Raw genomic sequence first — 21362 nt, 5'->3', positions numbered from 1 at the left:
GCTCCCGAGTCCCTTACCGCCGCTCCCAGGGCTCTGTAGTCCTTCTTGATAGTCCTCAGGCTGCTCCAGCTGTATCACTGGTGCCCACGTGAAACAGCAGCAGCGGATAATAGTCAGTGGACTGTACGAGGCTTGGAAGCCTCTCGGTGACATCCCTGATGCGAGCCCCCGGTAAGCAGCACGCCTCCCTAGAGAGTGCATCTGGTCAGCAAACGGGTGCCTCCGTACCTCTCAGAAGAGAGTCGCCTACTGCTGTCACCCGTCGCCTTTTCTTAGTTGCGCTGGCTGTTATACAGGGGCCAGATGGGGCTGCATTACTCAGCTCCAGCGCTTCTCCTGGTGTGACAGGACTTTACTCTTCGGCCTGCAGAGCGGTGAAGCGGTTCTGCAAGGGCAGCTCAGGCTTTGGGGGAAGTCTCTTCCTCGTGCTGGTCTGGAATAACCAAATGTGTTATATACACTCCAAACTAAAGCTTTTGTGATTTTCATCTTGCTGATTGGTTACTGGAATTTCTTCTTTGTATGAAGTCTTCAGTGGAAAGTTGTAAATATCCTACAAATGGTTGATCAACCAACAACCAAATCTTTCTAGCTTATAACAAGGCCTTGACCGCAAACCACAGTGTCTCCTCAAACAACAGGACCACTTCTGCCATTTGGCATAGACATGGCATTTTCTGAAGAAAATGTAACCTATTTATACACTCTGAAGAGTCTTCACTTTAAAAGTACATCAAGATGCTCTGACTAGGCAGAGCAGAGGAATGTGTTAACAGAACCACAAATTACATCAAAGCCAGTTTTGCAAGAAAAAGACTATGTACTCAAGATGCTGATATATTTTCTACTATAAGTACTGTAAGGCCTTCTAGCTTAAAGACAGTTAGGACTCATAGAATCATAGAATCATTGAGGTTGGAAAAGACCTCTACGATCATTGAGTCCAACCGTTGACCCAACACCACCACCCACTAAACCATGTCCCTAAGCGCCTCATCTACTCGTCTTTTAAATACCTCCAGGGATGGTGACTCAACCACTTCCCTGGGCAGCCTGGTCCAATGTTTAACCACTCTTTCAGTAAAGACATTTTTCCTTACATCCAATCTAAACCTCCCCTGGCACAACTTGAGGCCATTTCCTCTCGTCCTATCGCTAGTTACTTGGGAGAACAGACCGTCCAGCCAGTTTTTTACCCAGCGCAGAGTACACCTGTCTAAGCCGTGAGCCGCCAGCTTCTCTACGAGAATGCTGTGGGAGATGGTGTCAAAGGCCTTACTGAATGTTCTATGGAAGACGCTGTTTATTTCTACACCATTGTTCCATGCAATTAAGTATTTCAGATGGCAACCTCATTTAAAACCCATAACTTGACACATACATTTGAATAAAAAATTCACAGAATAACCTCCTGATAGTCATATACTTACATCGTTATGTACAATACAGAAAAAACATTATAGGATAATATGATTGCTTTTACAGTAAGAAGTAATTTAATATAAAGTTACTAATATTCAATAGAGAATTAATTATGTGGTATGCTTAAACTATAACCTTGACCATCACAGAAGAAATTAAGAGCCAGTTCTCCAAAAGTTGTAAAGATGAGAAGACAACTACTTTTTTTAATTCACAATTTAAATTAAGAAATCCTTTAAAGAATTGATGCCTACTTATGATTTGGAACATTTCCATAAAAAATAAGGTCATCTAGATCATCCTGTAGTAGAATTTTAGTTACTCTTAAACCCTGAAAAAACTAAAACATACATCTCGCATATCTGGCTAAATAAAAAGAGTTAGATTTCTTGTTTAATAATATTTTTATAATTTCCTGCCGTAAGAATTAAGTGAATTTGAAATGTGTTGTGTATGAATTAAATAAATTATATATTGCTGAGCATAATCAAATTATAAAGGTGCTGAGATACTTAGTTAGATCTTAATTGAATCAACCATGCAAGATGTTTGTTGTCTTCCTTCTCTGAAATTATAGAAAGACAAGATTTAAAAAATCCTCTTAATTGAACAGGTACCCCTAAAAAACCACCCTGTTAGTTCCACAAGCAAGAAGTAAACAGGTAGCTATGAAAAAAGCTGTATACGGGAAAATTGTAGAAAACTATAAAAAGGAAGTAATTTTTCAGTCTTGATGACACCATGCCCAATTGAGATAGACTTGTAATGCATTTTGAAGGTTTCAGACATAAATATTTATTGCAGTTGTTTTATAGGAAAATTAAAATGTTATTGTAATATAAGATACCAACAGTTGTTAAATATCAAACATCCAAACTCCAGAGAGCGCGTGCACGCTCCAGTTTTTGGCAAATAGACAGAAGCAATGTGATTTAATTAAGATTTTGAATTTTTGATATTTATTAGTTTGCCTTGTCTCATGACAACACCTTGATATCTTCATTTGAGTCATTTTATAGATTTCATCAGATTTAGTGAAGATTACACATACTTTCCCCTTTATAAACTGTTTAGACTATCCATGATAAACTAATCAAGATTCACCAGCTCCAGGAATGAAAACCTTTGCTCATCTGTAGATTGTTTTAGTTATCTATTTTTTACTGGAACAAGACTTAATCAACAGTTTGGGGTATTTCAGTCATACCCCAAGTTAGCCTCTATGTTAAAAGTAATATTGTTAAAAAGCTCTCCACAGAGACCTCAAAAGCAGAATTAAATCACTGTAATAAGTTTTGCATCTTTCACCAGCTCTTCATAACAAAGGTTCTCACCTGAGCAATGGGGATAAGATTTTTCCTGCTGCATTTTGAGATACATATGTGAAATGCTATGTATGCATCATCTATTTTTAAAACCCCACTAACAAGCCAAATTGCAAAATTAAACCACAGTATGATACATTGACAAAATGGTGCAGAAGACAGCAGACTTAAAACAGTTAAAAGTTTCAGCAGTCTGAGACACTGAAGAGCTCTTTTCAAGTTCCATTAAAAAGCAGAATCAAAGGTTTCATCATAACTACCTTAAATGGCAATAGCGGTAGTTTTTAGGTATTATGTGTTAATGTTGGCTCATTATTCCCATGAAGGCAAGGCACAGCTCTCCTCCTAAGCACAGAAGGAACAACCTGCATGTGACCTGCTGGCAACTGTTAAAGATGTCAGTGAGGCTCAGCTGCCTTAATAATTAACATAAATAGGTCAAAAAGAGCAAGGAACCTCTTCAGCCATGATGAGTGTCACTGTATCAGAATATATATTTAGTATCTGTCTCAAAGAACACCATATGAACCACAAAGACAATTATTTGGTCTTTTCATGATGTATCATGAACAGCTCTGTTAAGAATCTATTATTTTAACTCTTTAAAAAGAAAATAAAAACGTTAAACTGCAAAAAACCCCCAATTTTTAGTATATTATGTTATAAAATACCAAAGAGAAGCCAGCAAAAATACACCTTAAAATGAAATACCTGGTTTGCCAGAAACAAGGCTAAATACTTTTGGACAAGGGACAGTGACAGTCTCTCCAATCTTCGCAGGACGCCAACAGGTGATGTTATCCCAAACTCCAACACATCCTGAAACAAAACCAGCAGTAACAGACTTGAAAGCTCAGCCTGGTCCGAATTACCCTACTGTATTTACCTTATAAAGACCTGGTGGAAGCTTTGGATGAGTAGTTCAAGAAAGATTAGACTCTTTCAAGAAAGTTGCAAAGATGGTATTTTGTATAAAAATGTTAAGGGAATCGTAAGAGTCTGTTGATTAACCAGATTATTTTTAGGTCAGTTAATACATTGTTTGCAAAATGTCTCATTAAAACTATGTCATTTTGATGGGATCATGCTAAGAAAAGGTAAGGAAATGTTAAAAAAAGTAAAAGTAGTTCATTGGACTCAGCATCACAAATACAATGGGAGCGCATCATGACCGGAGAATTTTTGGAACAATGGGCATGGACTAACAAAATCACCTCTCCTAAACTAAATAACAGAGATTTGAACAAAGAATGCTTCTGTATATTTATTTCAGGAAGTGGGTGTGTCATAAAATGTTATAGGCATGTTTTATAGTAGCACTAGTAACAACTTGTTACTAGTAGATAGTAACTACTTGTTATGGTTTTGCCCATGCTGATGTCTCTATAAATGTGGCTCAAAAGCAGTATCTTGTGAATGAGCATAAATCTTCCTATAGCCCGCTACAGGCACTTGGATCAAGCATGCTCTATTTGTTTAAAGGTGACTATAATGCATGCCTTCTAAGCTAAGTGAAGAGTTATGAAGGTTTCTGAGTATAAGCCTTATGAAGAATTATGAATACAAAGTAAGGAAATGTTACTCATATTATCTCAGTTCAAGTTCTCTCCAAAAAAAAAAGATCACGTCCAAAATTCTGGGTATTTATGTCTTCAAGTAAGGCAAGTGACAATCAACAATTTAAATTTGTAATTAACGCTAAAGAGAGAAACAAAACTTTTATCCTACCAGTATTATCTCCAAAAGATTATCAGAAAGTATAAGGGACAGTTTGTTCCCTTCAGTAGAGAATATGAAACTTGGATTAGGAACTACACGTCCATGTATATTTAGTATCTGTCTCAAAGAACACCATATGAACCACAAAGACAATTATTTGGTCTTTTCATGATGTATCATGAACAGCTCTGTTAAGAATCTATTATTTTAACTCTTTAAAAAGAAAATAAAAACGTTAAACTGCAAAAAAACCCCAATTTTTAGTATATTATGTTATAAAATACCAAAGAGAAGCCAGCAAAAATACACCTTAAAATGAAATACCTGGTTTGCCAGAAACAAGGCTAAATACTTTTGGACAAGGGACAGTGACAGTCTCTCCAATCTTCGCAGGACGCCAACAGGTGATGTTATCCCAAACTCCAACACATCCTGAAACAAAACCAGCAGTAACAGACTTGAAAGCTCAGCCTGGTCCGAATTACCCTACTGTATTTACCTTATAAAGACCTGGTGGAAGCTTTGGATGAGTAGTTCAAGAAAGATTAGACTCTTTCAAGAAAGTTGCAAAGATGGTATTTTGTATAAAAATGTTAAGGGAATCGTAAGAGTCTGTTGATTAACCAGATTATTTTTAGGTCAGTTAATACATTGTTTGCAAAATGTCTCATTAAAACTATGTCATTTTGATGGGATCATGCTAAGAAAAGGTAAGGAAATGTTAAAAAAAGTAAAAGTAGTTCATTGGACTCAGCATCACAAATACAATGGGAGCGCATCATGACCGGAGAATTTTTGGAACAATGGGCATGGACTAACAAAATCACCTCTCCTAAACTAAATAACAGAGATTTGAACAAAGAATGCTTCTGTATATTTATTTCAGGAAGGGGGTGTGTCATAAAATGTTATAGGCATGTTTTATAGTAGCACTAGTAACAACTTGTTACTAGTAGATAGTAACTACTTGTTATGGTTTTGCCCATGCTGATGTCTCTATAAATGTGGCTCAAAAGCAGTATCTTGTGAATGAGCATAAATCTTCCTATAGCCCGCTACAGGCACTTGGATCAAGCATGCTCTATTTGTTTAAAGGTGACTATAATGCATGCCTTCTAAGCTAAGTGAAGAGTTATGAAGGTTTCTGAGTATAAGCCTTATGAAGAATTATGAATACAAAGTAAGGAAATGTTACTCATATTATCTCAGTTCAAGTTCTCTCCAAAAAAAAAAGATCACGTCCAAAATTCTGGGTATTTATGTCTTCAAGTAAGGCAAGTGACAATCAACAATTTAAATTTGTAATTAACGCTAAAGAGAGAAACAAAACTTTTATCCTACCAGTATTATCTCCAAAAGATTATCAGAAAGTATAAGGGACAGTTTGTTCCCTTCAGTAGAGAATATGAAACTTGGATTAGGAACTACTCACGTCCATGTATTTTACTGTTCTTCAGAATATTTATAGTATTAGCAATTCACTATTCATTTACTCCGTGCTAGTGAGGTCATGCCCAAAATCAAGCCACCTGAGTTAAATGAAGCTGGAAAAGGAACATTTAAAAGTTCTGCATTTGCGTTAAACCATCTTAGTGCAATTAAACTTGGACAGCTTGTGTGTCTAGCATCCTACTTTCAAAGCTTAAGTTACTTTCAAAGTACACGTAAACTAGGGAACCCAAGAGTGTGTTACAGAACTGGCAGTTGGATTCACCCTGGGGGTATGTCTTAGCTGCAGCTTGAAGGAGAGCCAGTGGCATAGCATTCCCATGGGCCTTGCTTTCCTTTGGAAGACGTCTAAGTGTGATAGTCAGGAGGGAGCCTCTGTGCTGTACCAAGAATAGGGTTTGGAGATGAAAAAAGAAGATGAGAGGAGGATTACGGGCTAAATTCTGCATTTGGTCACCAATTCCATAGAGTCATCTTTATACAGTTTCCCAAGGAAATGCTATTCTCCAGAGGAGGCACTTGTTCATGGGGACTGGGTCTTTCTTCACTCCTCTTAGGATTATACAGCTCTAAATGCAGCATCTGTTCTATATTCAGAAAGATGATGCCAAAAATAAGGGATTACTAATGGGAACGCTTCACAAAGTTTATCTGTGTGGGTAGATAACAAGTAATGCCTTATTCTCCACTGCCTTGTATGCTGTATCAGCCTCCAAAGAGGTATGCAACAAATGTAATACTGTTCATTACCTCACACACTCACCCATACTCACTTCAAAGCCTTTTCCAGTCAAGGACCAAAAACCTCCAAAGAGATTTGGAGGTTCCAAATCTCAAATCTATCACAACCTCTCTGGGCAACCTGCACACACACAACTTCCTGCATGAAGAATTTTGCCATGCATCTGATTAGGATTTCCCTTGCTGCAGGTTGCTTCCACTGCTTCTTGCGGTTTTTGTTTGGTTGGTTTTTTTCTGTTCACATCTGAGAAGAGTCTGGCTTCATCTTCTCTATAAGCTCATTAGGTAGATGAAGATGCTCTTCTCTAAGCTGAACAAACCCAGCTTTCAGTCAATCGTTACATGCTGCATATTCTAGTGCCGTCTCCATGCTCTCTGCTGAGCCGATTAATGGCTTTCCTTGTACACAGGAGCCCAAAACTGGACACAGTACTCTGCTGAGATGCAGTCTCACAAGAGCCAAATAGAGATAGACAATTGCTTCTCTTGACCTACCAGTTTGCTAATGTAGCACAGTATATGGTTAAACCTCATCTCTGTACGGGTGCACTGCTGACTCATGTTTAAATTAATATATTTCTAAAGCAAACATCTAAAATGGGTCAGAAGAATTTCATCCTAAAAAATGCTTATTTCTTCCCAAGAGAGCCTGAAGTTGTTAATTCAGTTGCAGAATCTAGACTGTAGGTACCTGTCTTTAATCAATTCCACCCTTATTTGCTTAATACTGCGTGACTAATCTCAGCTTGTCAAGTTCTCCAGCTACCTGAAGAGGACTAATTGTTTTGGTTGCTTCAGTAACTTTGACTCCTAGACCAATATATCAGATTCCTTCTTTTAGCCTTACCTTAGGGTAAGGGAGATTTACTTAGGACTAGGAACTGTGAGAGTGGCATTCTTTTTATCTGTATTCCACAGTTGGCTGAGAAGTTCCTGTTCCCATTGACAATTCACTCTTTCCAGGTTTCTGGTCCTTACCCCTTGAATGAGTGTTTTTAGCAACTGACTCAGAATGTAATACTCTTTGAACTCTGTAATAATTCCTTTTTTCCTGATGATCATGCAAAGTTTGTCCTTTCTAGCGTATCTGCCCCTACAGCTGGTTCATACATTTCTTTAAGAATTAACTCATGAGTTTTATCTATGCTCTGTTTTACCTGACTACCTTCTACTCCCTCTGGCACTTGTGGCTTTTCTTTTAGCATTAGTAATGATATCTCTGAGGTGATGTTGACTTGGCCATGTGTATATAATTTAAGAGGTTTACATCTGAGCAAGCCATCTTCGTACCCTTTGAAGTCAATGGAACTTAAACATGCTTAGGTGCTTCCTGAGGTGCAGCACTGGATTAAAATCAAGTCCTACATCTCTATGATGTACCACCAGGGCTTATGCAAAGTAAAAGAACATTTACTTCAGCCAATTCAGGTCATGCTTCCTTCCCAAATGATTTTAAGCCAGAAACAACATCAACAATGTGACATACAAGAAAGACAAAGAAACTATTTTCTTCATCTGCCAGCACTCAGAACTATAGTGACAAAATGCAATTCTTTTGGCTTTGATGGATGTACCGCCTCAGCCAGCATAAACAAGCTCTGTAGTACACAAGAATAATTAGCGTCTTGTGCGACTTCAGACCTTTTTAGTTCATCCCCATTTCCACTAACAAGCGAGAGCTGAGATGAGTCATGAAAGTGTTCATGCACACCCATAAAAGCTGATGACTTTCACAAATCTTCCCTTTTGTTCAGTATATGCTCTGTAAAATGGTGGATTTGCTACAGTAATCTGCGAACAGTTCAGAGGCCTTTATAAATTTTTGCTACACTGCTATATGGACTGGGCTAAGGTTTTGCTAAAAAGACAGCTGAACAACGTGGACTTCAGAGCTCCATTAGTACCTTTTCCACAAAAAAACACAAAACTTTTATTCAAGCTTCACTTACATGAAATATTATACAGAAAAACAGAAGTCCAAGTCCTATTCCCACCAAAATTAATCAACACAATTTGTATCAGATCTCGAAGCTAGCTTGCAGGAAGGAAACCAGTATACAAGTTTTTGACATTCAAAACATTACAAGTCACTAATGTTTTCTGGGGAATGTATTTTTTACCTCAGTTTTTCCTCAGTATTTTCGGACTTTACAGGCATCTATGGCACAGGAAAGAATGATACATTTTAAGACTCCTTAAATCAAATAGATGAAATAACACAAAAGATGTATTTCCTACATCTGGACTACATTCAGGTGCATCAACAATCATGAGAGTGAAACTTGAGCGGCTGTCATCAGAATTCCAAGAACAACATTAAGCCTCAATTTATGTATATTTACAGGTTTATTTATTATGGTATAGGAAATCTGAGAAAACTGCTGAAATGTCCTGGAAGCATTAATAGCCACTGAATGACTATAGTGTGCTTCTGAGAACTGGTCTAGGGCTGAATGCTGAAATGATGGTGTTACTGGTACGCTGCTAGAGGCTGTTAGAATTACAGCTGTTAAACAACATGCACTTTTCTGGGCTTTCAACTCACACCTTTCCTCATTTCCCCCTCCTCCTATTACTACAGATTTTTGACAATATTGCAGTCATATATCTTCTTCTTCTCTTAGCAAAACACATCCTTATGCAGAGGTGGGATACAATTAACAAGTCCACTCTTACTACACTTGCATCAATTTGTCTCTTCCATCCCAATAACATATCTCTATTGTACAGCACGAGCTTAATTGTGCACAATTGAAACTAGCAACTAATTTCCCACTGATCTTGGAAATTCAAGATATGGCATAGCTGGAGAACTTGGTGAGTTTCACAGGTCTTCAAGCAGATATTGCTCTTTACCCACCATAGTATCCTTTTACAACAACGACATATGCAATATTAGCAGAGGGTGACAGAGTATGATTCACTGCATCCTAAAACACATAAAAATAGGCCAGATTAATTCCTCCCAACAATTGCCTGTTTCTCCCCAGTGACTATGGAGCAGCCTACAGCGCTATAAATACCTACACTGTTGGAAAATGAAGGTGTGATAAATGCTATCTTAAATGTGTCTCTTTCTGCACATAGAGTATCTAGCTTTATCAAGCTCGACATTCTACTCTCTACTCACTCTCTACTACTCTCTGTCCAGCCATTAATTCATTCAGTGTTAGGATTTCTGGACTGTCATCCATCATGGCCTCATTTCATAAAATCATTATGTACACTCTTATTCTCTGGAAGTTTTACCCATCTCCTGCATATATAAGCCTGTTTCCTATAAACTCCAAAGGATATTAATCAACTAAGATACAAAACATATTTATCTGGAGCTTTAAATAAGGTTTTACGTTTTAGTTCTAGTAACAATTCTACCAATAATTCTATAGAAAATATCTCACTTTTAAAATAAAACTTAAATTGCATCAAAGTTTATTTTTGTATGTCTGCAATTTTATCATATTTAAATTTTTTTTTGCTAAGTACCCAGAAGTATTTTAATGTACATTCATATCCTTTTATGTTCATTCATTGATTTAGTCTCTGTTTGCATCCAGCTTCAATAAATTCTCAAGCCTTGAACGTTTTTGTCCTTTCACCCTGATATGTACACATATAAAACTAGTCCAGCTCTTGATATCTTAGCTCCCCAACTTTTCCCGTGCATCTCTACTACTATACTCTTTACCTCCTTCTTTACCTCTTAATAAAGCTAGCAAAGATAAAAAAAAATAGGTTCTTCATCTCTATTTCTGTGGTGTCTAGAAGAACTCCCCTGCACTCTACATACAACAATCTCTTTTCAACCTCCTCATTTGCATCATTTATTTTTCTGGTGTCTCATTCGCAGCATATGCAAGGAAACAACCAATCTTCCCAGAAAACCTTTGCTCAATGACTTGCTCAAAAGTGTGGCCACGGTGTTACTCCTCTACTGCTCTTCCCTCCTGTTCCTCCAGATGATATTGCAGATGCTATTCTTAGTTAGTTAGTTTCAATGAGATCACTTACTTTATTTGAATGTTTAGTCTTTAATGCCTGTGATGCATTTGCAGATACTTTATAATGAAAGGAAACGTAACAGACTATAAACTACGTTTTGTTTTTCTTTTTTTTCAGCTTACATAAGTGTTGCCATCACATTCATCATCCTGCTGAGATCCAGTCTTTGAGCAACAAGTTTGCTTACCTTCATGTGCTTCTTCATCTATAAAAATGTGCAACACTGGGTTTGTATTGGAAAGTTTTGTTTATATATACATTTTATCCATATATAAACCACTAGGTGGCACTTTGCATTTGGATTTAAAAAATTGCCAATTCAGACAGGTTTAGCATTTTTTAAACTGTCTGGGCGTGCATGATACATGAAACAAAGAGAGAGTGCTTTGAAAATCAGCCAGAAAGTTGTCAGCTAGTCCAGGGTTTATTTTTCGAAGAGGGAAATGTTTTGATTTTTGTACTTAACCTGACAAAGCAGAAGCAATCTCACCTCTTATGGGCAATGTTTTCTAGACTGTAGGTCCGAACACCACAGCGTGTAATTTAGGCCACATGGGAATTTATGAACATATACAGACGGAAATTCTTTCTGCATTTTCACATATGTAATAAGAAAGAAAGGAAAAGGAGGAGCTAGAGAAATCGTGAGCTAGCAAACTGGAAGCAAAGCAAACACACAACAGAACTGCTTAAAGCAGTAATAGGAGTAAGACAGTAGCAAAAATACTCCAGGCTACTTTGCTAAAGTTATTTGCCGTCTACTTTTGTCAGGGCCCTGAGTGCACTAAGAGGCCTTAATGGCCCTGACAAGCCTCACGCCCCCTGCTCAGGGTCCCATCTAAGCTCAGGTCTGGGCCTTCAGCGATGTTGTGGGTGCACCTGACTTCAGCTTCATCACAGCAGTGCCTGGAGCCTGCCTCTGCCTGGGCCCCGACCCACCACTATGGCCCTGCCTGGCCATCCCAGGGCTGTTTCTGGCCCTGGTTCCCTGCACCAGGCCGGATCCTGACCCCCCACCTGCAGGCTAATGTCCTCAGCTGTCCCTGCCCAAGGGAGGTGCCTCATGCCCAGGGCTGGGGCTGCCCCTGCTGCCCTCTCTGGCTGCCCTGGCTGAACAGGCCCTGCCTGCCAGGCCCTGCCTGCCCAGGGGCCCCCAATCCCCCTCCGCGAGGAGCTGCCGGCCTGCAATCATGTGAAAATGAAAACACTGGCTGCAGAACAGTCAATAAGCAGCTCCAATATGCCTATGTTGAACTAAAGCACTGTTGTGAAATTGTACAGAATGTATACAAGCTCTGATTACTCAGACATACTGAGGATATGTGAATGTAAACTTTTTCAATTACTGGTCAGCAAAAACTACTCATACACAGCAAGTAGAATTTGGGAAGGCTACAGTATACATCAGATCTAACTAGTTAAACATAATGATGAGTTTATATGATGAGTTAAACATAATGTTTGCAGTTTATAGGTTTTCAAAAGCCAGTCCTATTACCAGGAATGGCAAAAATACTGAGATTTCTAGGGGATTATTGGCTTTTCACCAAATGAAACATTTCAGAAGAAATGCCTTATTTCCTTTCTGAAGAACAGTTTCCCATCAAAGAATCAAAAATCTATAAGTCAATTTTAGTTTTTAATGTAATTTACATATTTTTAGGGTACTGTAAGGAAATATGGAAGTTGCCAGCTAAAAACTTTGAATAAAACTCTCTGAAAAAGAAACCACATTTCCATCTGAATTTTCTACCAAGTAAATCCTGCTTTCCATTTGCTCAAAATGTTCTTTAGAGACAACAGCATTTATTTTTGCATGGCTGCACAGCATTCTAATCTTACCATAAGAACACCGTTTTCTATTATACTGGAAAGATATTCATGGATGTATAGTCAAAGCTGAAGAGGTACCTTCATCTTCATGTTGCCCCAATTTAGACAAGCTGTACATTCTTAAAAAAAAAATTTAGACAAGCTGTACATTCTTAAAAAAACCCCATTAAATATCAATCTCCTGTTCATATAAACCCAACCACAAATATTAAAGTCTCTGTAAAGTATTGGGACCATATATTTCTGTTAGTTTGGATTATGTCTAACCTGCATGCTATTTGTTGTATTAGTTTTATTAGTTGTATTAGCTTTTTTACTACTTTGGTATTCAAGATTGCTTCCTTGTGGTATTTGAACTTTGGATGTCATGGAGAGTAGACTGCCGTGGCCACAGCTATCTTTATCAGGACTCAAGCACAAAACAATATGGGGCAGTATTTCTTTCAGAATTTTCTGAAAAACACAATAAATTAACTTATGGCTGTGCACTTTCCTTTTTCAGGGCTCCAAATGCCATTTATTAATGTCGACTGCTGAATTTCTATTTATGTTTGGGAGGGGGTAGAAATTTCAGACTTTCAAAATTGTAGAATGTATCTGTGACCACATGTTGCCTCTCTTCTTTCCAAAAACATTTGTTATTGTCACTCTTAGTAACCTTTATTATGTGAGATTTTTGAATAAGGATGATCAGGACGTTTTCTTGGTCTTCACCATTTATTTCCTGTTGGTTATTTTTCAGTAGGCAACTCCTTTTTCAAGGTTCTTACTCACCTATCGCCCAGCCTCCTCAAAAGATGAGCCAGCTCTGCCTCTCTTCTGCCTTCAAATATTAAGTATAGCTTCCACAAAGCCCAGACATTGTCAACACCATAAGGACGATCAGTTTTATGTGGTGTCATCAACGATGACACTTCAATTAATGTAAGCCAAAATAGACAAACATTCAAAGCAGCCCCTTCAGCTCCACTCATAAAAAAACTGTGTGAACCAAAAAGTAGCAGCATGTCTGTACTACAGCTAGAATAGCAGCAGCACAGAGATTCAAGAAAGCTAAAGTTGTCCTGCCAAGAGCTACTGGTGCTGCATGAAAGAAAGTTCCGTGATCCCACTGTTTCATTTAATTCTACCTTTAATGCTACCTCGGGTAACTCTAAGCAACACTGCAGTCTGAACTACTGACTCATTTTACAGAGAAAATAGCTGCAAACAAACAAAAACTGATGGAAGACCTTGATGAGATTGGGAAGATTAAGAAAGTGGGAACCTTGAAGAGATTCCTTTTCACATAGCAAAAGAAAGCCCTCATCTGGCTTTGTGCAAGTCTCCCGTTTACTGATGTGGAGGAGAGAGTGATTGTCAGATTGGCTTAGTTATGCTCACAGTCAGTCCTTCTTTTGCGCGAGGCAGAGATACATGTGTGTGTGTGTATTTGTGGGTTTGGAATGCAAAGTAGGCACCTTTCTTACTGGAGAAATAACCTGAACAGCAGAGGTTAGTTGGATAAACTAACTTTTGGACATCTTACCATGGATCCAACATTTGAATATTCATCCCACCGTTCTGAAGAGTTTTCAGAAGGATGTGCTCTGTTTCATCCACAAGATCGTGAGCTCAGTGCTGGAGTCACTGAGTGAAAATGTATTGGCAGTGTAATTTGGGAGATTAGATTACATAGTGACATTGGTCCCTCTTGCTTTAAATTTATGAATAAGTGAGCTTATCATTTTGGTAGTCCTGTCTGTTTTAATTTCCCATTACTAGCTGCATTATGAAGCCTCTCTTTAAGAGGTTTATGAAATTCTTTCCAAAACCATTTCTCTTTCCGTCTACATCCCTTCCTCAAAGTTAAGATGCCATATCTAAAATTAAAAATGTTGTCTGGCATATGGGTGTCACAAACACGTTTTGGAAAGCAAGAGCTGAAAAGACTCATTTAACTGTGCAGCCACTCAGTCCAAAATGAAAAAAAACCAAACCCCAGACTTAATTTTTGCATAAGAAGATCTTTTTAGAACTTTTTGTTGTAGAACCCTGTTATAAAGTCTGCTGATTGAGTTTTAACATTTTTGACCATAAGATTTCACTTTTCATTTAAAGGTGAACAGAAATAAATCAATTACTTTAAAAGGTAAAATTCTAAATACTGAATAAAGACAGAAATTGCAGTTGGCCATTTTTTATGCATTTTCAATCACTTTTATTGGGAGCTTTCTATTTTTTTAAGAAGACAAACCATGGGTAGTAGGTAAAAGATAAATTAGTGTTTTCCCACTCAAAACCTGTAGCTATTATGAGCTATTTAGAATGGAATTAATCTGCCCTCCAAAAATGAGAGTGCAAAAAAAAAAATCCTCTCCTAGGCTTCCAGCTAAGGTGCATCCATACCTCGGGTGTCAAATTATAGGAGAATAGAAGAAAACAAATGTGGATGGAAGCTAATGCAGTCTTCATAAAATAAACAACTAGATTTACTGGAGAGCACTACAGAGAGGAAGGCACTGCCACAGATCTTTGGAGAGTGACTTTCTTCTCTAAATGGAGTGTAATGCTCTCTGCTAATGGAAGAGTACATGCTAATGCCTGAAAATCCCCCAAAGAGTGCAAAGCAGGAGGTCCGGATGTCTAACAGTTTGACGTTGGCAAATGAGCAGAATTTAGACAAACTGGGTCCTGTGGTTTTAATGTATCCTTAGCATTGTTCAGAGGACATTCACACAGTATTTATACAGTGCTTCCTTGCAAAACACACTATTGCTTTATTAAGCCATGAAGTAAGCAAGTCCTTTGTAGACTTCATAGTCAATGATTTTAGGTGCACTACAAAAATTACTCAGTGAAATTCTTCAGCCCGTGTTATAAGGCAGCTCAGCTAAGATGACTATAACATCATTTTATTACGTCAAAAAAAAATACCACAGTCGCCTTTAAATCTTTCCTTCATGTCTCCCTAACTGGGACCTGAGAAGTATTAGATAAGGTATTCCATACATAATTGCTATCTGCCTGTCCCATAAAATTTGGATCCTCAAAAATTCAGTCACTGTGCATGCCAGCCAAATTCTGGAGCATGTTACATAGAGGTGTGAAGGCTTCTCAGGTGCCCAAGTAGTTAATGAAAAAATTCCCCCTGATTTTGATAATGGAGGCCCAAGCCTCCTGTGGAAAATCTCAGTGAACCTGTATTTCCAAATTCTAGACAGGACCTTCCATTCAATTTCATTATAGCTTTTGTGAGGCAGGTAGCACATACTGAAGTTAGGAAAGTGTGCTAAGAGCTGTATAACCATCTTTCCCATTCAGGAAAAAGTGAAATAGGTTTTGTGAATTTATTGTAATGAATTATGTTTCAAGTGTACTACAAGTTTTAGGTGTGGAGCTAGGACTTGGACTAGTTCCAGCTTGCCAATTTTCATTAGTAATTCTTCTTTATCAGCAGTCAGAGTATCACTGTGACAATCTGCAAGTCTCTGTTCAAAATACTCATTACATCTTTTATGAATACAGAGAGTTTATTAGGAAAATAAGGATGCATAGAGAATGGATATTTTTGGAAATGCATATATTTAACATGGCTTTTCTGAACAGGTTCATGGTAAAGGTCTCTGTAACATGAAGCATAGTAAAAATTCTCCTATAACATTAAACATACAGTTTTTAAGGGTTCATTACCACAGGGGCTTTATTCCAGTCTCCTACAAAATGGAACATTCCCTTAGTTTCAGCCAGGCATTCAATTACATGTATAAATCCTTCCACTGCTGTTTTATCACTACCTGCAGGGCTGAATCGACACCATCAGACATACTGTCTCCTTCCAAGACATGAAGTTCTTACACAGCAGTTTGCCTTCAGGAGGCACCCCTCTTCCAGTGAAAAGAGGCTGTGAAGAAAATATTGACAGAAAACCTCTTTCTTCCCCTAGGGAAAAAACTGGTGTGCATCACAAGGATACCCTTGGAGCAGCCCAGCATCTGTATCACAAAAGTGGATCTTGAAAAAAGCTTGACTTTCAAAACTGTATAATAGCTAATACTGAATTTATTAATTCAAGATTTAATTCATTAAGCTGTGCTAGCAATTATTTCTCCATCTGGCTTCACACTAGTATTATTTATGTAACAGCCGTCTCTCTTCACCACTCATAAATAAAAAAATCTAAATGTAGATCAATTATTCCAGTAAGATTTTGCTTGGAAGAGATATCCATGTAAATTATTCACTGTTATTATAATTTTCTAATTACTGATCTGGATTAATCAAAAGGAAAAATTATAGTAAAATACAAACTGTTGATGATCCTTTTAATTATTGTATACAAATTGATATTAGAGTATGCACTGAGGGAGTCACATTCAAATCAAGAAGAGAGGTGGAGAAAGCATCACGAGTTGGGACTCATGTTTATGCTCAAAGGGCACTGCAGATGGCAGGTCCCTGAGATATCATAATCATCTTCACAGCGCATTCAAAAAGGACTGAATATGAAAAAACAAATACATTATGTATCACCTAGTTCAGCCAAGGGAAAACAACTGCACTGCAAGAGCTGTAGTATTCCAAGGAGCCCAGTTATTCTGCGATGATACATACCTGGACTACCATATCAAAAGGCAGGACACTGATGAGGCTTATGGCTTTGTAGAACTAATTTGAAATTAAATACTTCAAGCCACTTAAAGATCGTTTAACAACACAAATTTAATGATTAGTTTTAGATGTGACATTACTTTGTAAAAATCAAAATTGTATTTTGAACTGAAAAATGTTCAGTTGCCTTTAGTTCTAAAATTTCTTTCCCCTTTTTCTAAGTCTCACTGAAAGCCCACCCTTCCCTTCAATATTTTACATGTTACCAGAGGAGTGCTGGGCAGGTAACATACGCAAATGAAGCACTCCAAGAAGCACTTTTACCTTTTCACCAGTAGGTGCATAGAGACTGCTTTCTGCTCACAAGTTCTGGCATACAGTTTACAAAAGATAACTAATCATAAAACATTAATATCTGTCATAAAAACCAAGAAGCACTTTTACCTTTTCACCAGTAGGTGCATAGAGACTGCTTTCTGCTCACAAGTTCTGGCATACAGTTTACAAAAGATAACTAATCATAAATCTTTAATATCTTTGTCATAAAAAAAAATTAACATTAATAAATACACACTTCCAACTTTCTTAAAAAGCCAAAAACTTTTAACCAAGTTCTGCCCTAGTTAATGTTACAGATTTGCTTTTCATTTGGCTGTCTGGATTTATCTGTCGCCTTTGTATTTTGCTTGCTGAACAAATGACTTTATCAGCAGCTCCAACTTACAAGAAAAATGTCATTTTTACATAATCTTATGTTCTACTCACATGAAAATGTAGCAAGGAGATCTAGTAAAATCTAAAATTAAAAAAATAATGAACTACATCTCCTCTTCCTTCTTTCTGCTATTAAATTACAATTGGCCATATCTGTATCTATATATTTATCTTTCTATGTAGAGAGAAAATAAAAACAATAAAGTAACAGAGAGAATTTGTTTTTTGAATGTAACGCTACTGTCCAGTTTTTCCTTTGCATGACTCTATAGTACTCTGGGTGTGAATCTGATCTTGTCTGAAACATCTTCTGCCTGGGAAACCCAGAGATCACTCCTGCCACTAGTACTTTACTTTCAACCATAGCTAGAGATGCTTGGATGCAAGGCTTTCAACTTCTCCCCAGACTTGTTCTTTCTGCTGGTCCTGTCATCACCAGCCTGCAGCGTCTCTGCCAGTCAGAAAATACTAGCAGCAACAGCTTAAAACATGAGAATGCATTTGCTCCCATCTAGTGTCCCACCCAGTGCATGCCTAGCACCTGGCACACCTCTCACAACATACTTGCTGCAGACGTACCTTTAACACAAAATCTGCGTAAATTCTAAAATACATAAAATTATAAGCACAGTACAGACAAATACGGCAACTGCAACAGCAAAGAAGGTGAAGGGAGAAAATCTTGAATATTCCAGTTGTCCCTACATTACAGCTTATCTTTTCTTACCTTTGTAGTCCACTGGCTTTGCATTCTTTAGAAGTTCCATGCACCTTGTTTCCTCCTTGTGAATCTCCAGCTGAAATCTGCATTCTGGATGGACACCATTCACCTGTGTCAAATTAACAAACAGGCCAGGGTCTTGAAACACGAATTAAAATGCTTTATGAAGGATGCAACTACTAATAATGAAATCTACAACTTTAACTGGCACTGGTTTTGCCCAAGTATGTGCCAGGCATTTTACAGACACAGTCATTGCCCATTTTAGCTTCTCACACACCGACTTCTCAAAACAAAATGTTAAAATAATCTGCTAGAGCATTCACTGGCTCCTTCCTGTACCATTTCAAGGCCAATTGTCATTTACAAGAAAATATTTAACTTTCCAGTGCATTCACCAATATTGTTTCATGAGACTTTTTCCTCCAGAAAAACTGACTTAAACTGAAGCAGGAAAGTAAACACATTTGCTTTTTTTGCTTTTGTAGTAAGTTAGGAAGCTGAAAGTTTAATACGAATCACAGAACATGAAAACCAATCAAACTGCATTCTCTTTGACACAGTAAATTTGCTTTTCTTCCCTTTTCCACCATGCATATTTTACCTCCTGAAGGCCCCAGAGCATAGTTATTTGATTCAAGCAAGTGCTACGCAGGAAGAAAACCCCACTCCTTTAAAAACGAAAGCACTATTGCCTTTACTCGTTTATAGCCCTGCCCCTAGTTCCTTGGTTTTCAGAAAGGGTTATTTATGTCCCTGGGAAGAGACAGGGTTGTAGCAGTATTGGGGAGAGAAACAAGACACGGGGAAGTTGTACTGAAGTCAGTTGGATTCACAGAGGCAGACAGAGCCTAATAGAGTAACATGCAGAGTCCATAAGAGACTGCATGGGAGAAATGACCGTAGTAGGTGACAAACGGGAAAATAGTAATCGTCACTGGAGCTAAAGGGACGGTGAGATTAGTTCACATGAAATAACATCATAATGAAATAAAATGTGGCTGTGCTGTTCTTCAGTCATCCTCACACTTGTAGTACCAAGAAAAGGGTGGTCTCTCTCCAAGCTTCACTCTAGCCTTTTCTTTCTCTTACTTTTCCTAGAAGACATTTAATAGCAGAATCTGGTAATAGTACCTGATTCGTGAGACACTATTTTTTTAAATGGCAATACTTAATTAATCAAGCTGTGATCATGGACCCAGAACCTAGGACCCAGAGTTAGGACTGAGAACCTGGTTATTCTGCAGTCTCCTTGTAGGCGAGCCACTTGCGCAGCTTTTAACAATACAGCATAATAGCCATAAGCATAACAGCAGGAGCTGCTATGAAAACTCATGAAAAACTGTCTCTTCTCCAAATGTCTCATTTCACCATCTACAACATCAGAACCTTACTTCCTTTTCCCCATCTTTTCTCTATATTCACTATTGAAATTACATGTTTGCAGGGCAGACGTTTTTTCTTTTTAAAGTGGATTTGTACAGATCCTTAACAAATTAGGATTTCTAGCACTTATAATAGAAAGCTCAGCATTATACTGAAAATATCTGTGTTTTGTTATGTATTATCTACTTTCCAGATAGCTCCCATATAAAATAAAGTCCCATGTATACATAATGTTTTTAATTGCATTTTCCTTTCACATAACAAATTTTGAATATTATTTTTTTTTCCAATTGCAAACATTCAGTAACTGAGAGTAGATCTCCACTCATCAAAAAATATTATAATTACTGGGTCTTGGAAAGGTAGGTTCCAATAAATGGAAATGTTAACTAAATGAGGGGTTAAATCAAAGCAGCTACGGCAATTAAGAAACCTGCCGAATAAGTGATGTCTTTCTCTCATACTTACGAAAGAACTGCAAGTTTCTCAGTATTGGTGATCTAATAGCAAAGGTTACTTTGAGAACATAAACTTGTTAGTACCCAAAGGTAACGCAACATTACTTTTCAAAGCAGGGATGCATGCCAAACTGTAATATACTTTGTTCTAATACATAAACCAGTTTCATTCAGATGTACTTCACCAAGCTAAAGACATTTAGGGTCCAAGACTATGTGGCACTGACCATGTCCTGAAACACATCAAGAACCCCAAAAAGGATTTTGAGGGCACTCAGCACCTTTCAGGGCTGGTGCTCATCCATCTTTTCCCACTGCTTTACCAAGAGTAGGTTATCCTTTGTAACCACTGAATACAGAACCGTGTGCACTATCTTGCACATTGTAAAGGTACACAGCTAGCTGGAAATCCAGCTGAGGAGTCTCTGCGTTTTTAGTGGCTTAACAATTTTTAAGGCATCCAGAACAGCAGTTTGACTGGAAGAACACTTCTTCTGACAAGCAGCTTACATTTACCTTCAGCATGGTTTCCTGACTTTTGGTGGAAATGATCTGTTATTTTAAATTTACAGTAACAAAAACTGGAAAGATTTAGAGGGCAGATTTTTTATTTTTCGTAAATCACGTTTCCAGCAACATTATTGACTTTTACAAACAACTGAAGAAACGCTTAAAATATAGAGATGTTAAAAGCAGACGCCCTAAATCTGAAGACTTTTAATATTCTGAGCGCGTTGTATGTTGTTATCCGGTTGCATGTATTAAAGAGAAATTAATCATGCAGGTTTTTTTCCCCGTATTATGATTGCTAACGACCCTCTAGACCGTACCAGGGCAGTGCTCTGTGAAAACTCTTGCAAACTAGTGGTGGCCACCGGCTGCTGCGGAAAAGAGCGGGGAACGAAGGACTCGGCGACAAACGGCCCGGCGCCGGCCGCATTCAGCGCCGCTCCGCCGGCGATGGGGACCGGGCCCGGCCCGCGCTGCCCCGCCGGGGCGGAG

The 21362-nt window shown here is 38.0% G+C and overlaps 1 protein-coding gene across 1 annotated transcript in view; it reads right to left on the bottom strand.

Moving 5' to 3' along the window:
* VIPR2 (vasoactive intestinal peptide receptor 2) overlaps nucleotides 1-21362 on the bottom strand; it is a 64708-nt gene that overhangs the window by 42399 nt on the left and 947 nt on the right. The window contains exons 2-3 of the mRNA XM_009278695.1: nucleotides 18523-18654; nucleotides 4791-4898 (exon numbers count right to left, since the gene is read on the bottom strand). Of these exons, the coding sequence (XP_009276970.1) occupies nucleotides 4791-4898; nucleotides 18523-18654 (240 nt within the window). The remainder of the gene's footprint in view (nucleotides 1-4790; nucleotides 4899-18522; nucleotides 18655-21362) is intronic.

This window comes from Aptenodytes forsteri, unplaced genomic scaffold (genome assembly GCF_000699145.1).
Source record: "Aptenodytes forsteri isolate BGI_AS27 unplaced genomic scaffold, ASM69914v1 Scaffold257, whole genome shotgun sequence".
Taxonomy (NCBI): domain Eukaryota; kingdom Metazoa; phylum Chordata; class Aves; order Sphenisciformes; family Spheniscidae; genus Aptenodytes; species Aptenodytes forsteri.
Note: the sequence above shows the minus strand (reverse complement) of the source record. Positions and strands in the feature narration are given on the sequence as shown.